We start from the raw sequence: 4,430 nt of genomic DNA on the forward strand, positions 1-4,430 counted from the left end.
ACCGACTAACCTCATCCCGCCCCCTTGACCTGTCCATCCTCCCTGGACTAACCTATCTCCTCCCTAACTCCCCACCTATACTCACCTTTACTGGCTCCATCCCCATCTCTTTGACCTGTCTGTCTCCTCTCCACCTATCTTCTCCTCTATCCATCTTCTATCTGCCTCCCCCTCTCTGCCTATTTATTTCAGAACCCCCTTCCCCTCCCCCATTTCTGAAGAAGGGTCTAGGCCCGAAACTTCAGCCTTCCTGCTCCTCTGATGCTGCTTGGCCTGCTGTGTTCATCCAGCTCTACACTGTGTTATCTCAAATCAGGAAAAACCTCTTTACTGGAGCTAGTTGGGCGGTTGTTTTTGACTAGCACAGACTGGGTGGGCCAAAAGATCTTTTCCTGTGCTGTAGACCTCTATGACTCGCTGCCACACATTGTGATGGAAGCCTTTGAGGGAAAGTTAAATAAATACTGAAGGGGCAAAGAAACAGATGGATAGGTTTATAGGGTAAAGAGGATAGGAATAGGCTCGTGTGGAGCATTAACGTCATTTGGGCCTAACACCCTGTTTCCCTGCTGTATGTTCTATGCAATTCCATGCATCCCACTTCCATTTATCCCCAAGACTCAGAACATCAGCGTTAAGGAAATTTGAACATCACCATTTCTTTTCTTGTCTGCATTACATCGTTCCATGGATATAAGGTGATAAATTAAACAATTGTGAAAACCTTTCACCTTTGCCTTGGTGTGAAACAAACTGTGAGGTTGTCAAACATTATTGCCCAGAGGCTTTGCTTAGCTCAAGCACAGAAAGTCGATACTTACGAAGGTTTTTGTTCTGCGAAAGGCAGGAACAAACAGGCAAAAAACATTATCCTCAGCAGCTCCATAACTGCATAGATGCGCAGTCCAACAGTATCAAAGATGAAAGTGAGGCCACAGGCTGTGGAGTTTTGGCAATCAATATTGACAGTGAGTTAGTCATTAACTGTACAGGAGTATGAAGTCTTGCTGTTCAATGTCTCTTCAATTGCTGAATCGCCAGGAGACTTTCGATCTCAATAACCAGCAAAATTGTTCAGACTGGAATTGCATTTTGTTTTAGATGATAAAACCCAGGGGGACATTTTGATCTAATTGGCCAGGCCAGCAATGGACATCAGGGAATCCTTTAGAACCCTCAGCTTTGGACACTAAGAGGTTTTTTTCCCAGGGTGGAAAAGTCGACGACAAGAGGGCACAGGTTCAAGGTGAGAGGGGGAAAGTTTAAGGGGAGAGGTGTGGGAAATGTTTCACACAGAGAGTGGTGGTTGCCTGGAACGCACTCCTGGTGGAACCAGACACATTAGCAACGTTTAAGGTGTATCTTGATAGACACATGAACAGGCGGTAACAGGGGTATAGAAATTGGGCATGGGTCATGGGCATACAGCATGGAAACAGACCCTTCAGTCCAATCAGTCCATACAAACGATAATCCCAATATAAACTAGTACCACCTACCTGCTCCTGGCCCATATCCCTCCAACCTTTCCTGTTCATGTACTTATCCAAGTGTCTTTTAAACATTGCAATTGTACCTGCATCCACCACTTCCTCTGGAAGTTCATTCCACACATGAACCACTCTCTGTGTAAAAAAAAAATTGCCCCTCATGTCTTTTATAAATTTTTCTCCTCTCACCTAAAAAATATGCCCCCTGGTCTTGAAATCTCCCATCCTAGGGAAAAGAAAACACCTGCCACTCACCTTATCTATACCCCTCATGATTTTATAAACCTCTATAAGGTTACTCCTCAACTTTCTACGCGCGAGTGAAAAACGTCAATAGTAACAAGTCTAAATAACGATTAGAATAGGTGTTGGCTTGGTGGGCCAAAAGGGGCTGCTCCTGTGCTGTATTGAATTGCATTGTGTATCTAGAAAAGAAAAACAGCATAAACAAATTGTGTTTATGAAGCAGCATGAATATAGTGAAACGTCCCCAGTACACTTCACAGCTCCAGGCTCAGACAACTTCTGATGCCAAGCAGAAGATACTGAGATATTGGTGGAGATGACCAAAAACCCTGGTCACAGAGGCAGGTTCCGAGAGGTATCTTCAAAGGGGGAGTGTCAGAAGCTGTAGGGAGGGTGGAATGCAGGGGGCAAGTCAGCAGAAGGCAATCCTCCCAGCAGGAAGGGGCTAGAATCGGGATGGCTCAGGTTTAAGAAGCATGCAATATGTGGAGGCAGAGATAGAGAGGGACTACAATGGCCTGTAGGTATTATCGCTGGGATGTTAATCCATGGATCCTGGTTTGAATGCATGCCACAGCACATGGTGGAATTTGAATTCCATAAAAATCTGGAATCAAGAATCTGATGATGACCATGAATTCATTGTCAATTGTTGGGAAAAACCCATCTGGTTCACTAATGTCCTTCAGGGAACGAAACTTGTCATCCTCACCTGATCTAGCCTACATGTGACTCCGTACATGTGGTTGGCTCTTAACTGCCCCTCTGGGTTTGGGGCGGCACAGTGGTTAGCACTGCTGCCTCACAGTGCCAGGGAGCTGGGTTTGATTCTACCCTCGGGCAACTGTCAATGTGGAGTTTGCACATTCTCCCTGTGTCTGCGTGGGTTTCCTCCACAGACCAAAGACGTGCAGGCTAGGTGGATTGTCCATGCTAAGCTGCCTATAGTGTTCAGGGATGTGTAGATTAGGTGGGTTATAGGGGGATGGGTCTGGGTGGGATGCTCTGAGGGTCAGTGTTGGCGAAGGGCCTGTTTGCACACTGTAGAGATTCTATGATATTAAACGCTGGCCTACCCAGTGATTCCCTGATCCCTTGAATGAATTAAAGAAAAATACGGCCGTGGAGAGATTTGATGATCTGGGTGGCTGTAGGAGTTTGCAGAGGCAGAGAGGAAACTTGGCCACACATGGATTGGAAAAGCAGAGATAGGTATTTTCAAGTCCAAGCGTGGTTGAATAGCTGTAGAAATATTGTGCCCAGTTTGCGGCTGCTCATCTAAAGAAATGCAAATCACTTCAGGGAATGTTCAATCACCTGATTTGTGGGCTGAGGGACTGCATGCAGGGGTACAGGTTGGATCTGAGAGACAATATCTTCAAAATATACAAGATCCTGAGGCAGAACAACAAGGGGGATGGCAGGGTCTGCTCAAGGGGTTTACAGCCCTCTCAGCAAACTCTCCCCTAACCCCACTACTTAACATTTAACACTGAGCAAAATGAGATATCTGGAATGAAATTCTGCCCCCCTCTTCACTTCCATCTAAAAATACAACTCAAAGCCCAGTGCCCGAGCTGATTGCCTGTTCCCCCATACTGTTGGGAGAGCCTAGGCTGGATGCCGAAAACATGTTTTGCTGCCTAGAACGAGACCAGAACAAAGAGACTTAGAAACAGAGGAACAGAAGTAGGCTATTCAGGCCCTCAGGTGTGTCCACTGACTTGTGGCCTAACCTGCCTTTGGCCTACAATCCCTCAACAAAAATTTGTTCTACCTCAGATATTGAAATTAACAACTGATCCAATGGACATTGAAGGCAAAGTTTGTGACCTTTTGGAATCCGCTTCCCCAAAAAGCAATGGACACCCAGATTATTGAATATTTTTTAAGGCAGAGTTAAATGCATGTTTGACTAAGCAGGGAGTCAAGGACAACTAGAGCTTAGTTTAAGGCTACAATCGAATACAGAATCCCTACAGTGCGGAAGCAGGCCATTCGGCCCATTGAGTCCACACTGACTCTTGAAGAGCATCCGCTCCTGGACCCACCACCGTCCTCGCAAACCTGCATTTGTCTCCTACACGTGGCTTAGGGTGGCCAGTCCACCTAAGCTGTACACCTTCAGACTGTGGGAGGAAACTCTAGCACCCATGCAGACACGGGGAGAATTTGCAAACTCCACACACACAGTCGCCCAAGGGTGGGATCGAACGTAAGTCCCTGGCGCTGTGAGGCAACAGTGCTAACCACTGAGCCACTGCGCCAGCCTAAGATCTGCCATGTTCTTATCTTATGGCCCTGCAGGTTCAAAGGGCTAAACATCCTATTCCTGCTCTGAAATCCAACATGAAAGGGGAAGGTGCGTGGACCAGTTAACAAAACTGGAAAAGCCACTGTCGAACTGTCAGCAAAGCCTAAGAACATCTGAAAACACTTCTCGTTCCTGGTTAATATGCAACAAAGTCCTGCAAAGGCAATGCGAATTACCAGAAGCAAGTTTGTATTGGCACAGAGTTTTCAGATAAGCGGAGTCGGTACATGGTTCCACTCCCAAACAGGCCAAAAATTGGCTGGTGACCAGGTGGGAGGGTCACTGGAGGGGTAATCCAGAGGCCCTAGTTAATGCACCCTACCCGCTATGGAGTGCATTGAAATGTCATTCAACCGTTAAATCTGAAATTGTAAGTTAGG

At 46.4% G+C, this 4,430-nt stretch overlaps 1 protein-coding gene across 1 annotated transcript in view; it reads right to left on the reverse strand.

Moving 5' to 3' along the window:
* LOC125487046 (complement C3-like) overlaps positions 1-896 on the reverse strand; it is a 57,879-nt gene extending 56,983 nt beyond the window's left edge. Inside the window, exon 1 of the mRNA XM_048616952.1 lies at positions 822-896. Coding sequence (XP_048472909.1) covers positions 822-886 — 65 coding nt within the window. The 5' untranslated portion in view covers positions 887-896. The remainder of the gene's footprint in view (positions 1-821) is intronic.
* Positions 897-4,430: the final 3,534 nt, after the last annotated feature.

Source organism: Rhincodon typus, chromosome 35 (genome assembly GCF_021869965.1).
Source record: "Rhincodon typus isolate 14 chromosome 35, sRhiTyp1.1, whole genome shotgun sequence".
NCBI classification, from domain to species: Eukaryota; Metazoa; Chordata; class Chondrichthyes; order Orectolobiformes; family Rhincodontidae; genus Rhincodon; species Rhincodon typus.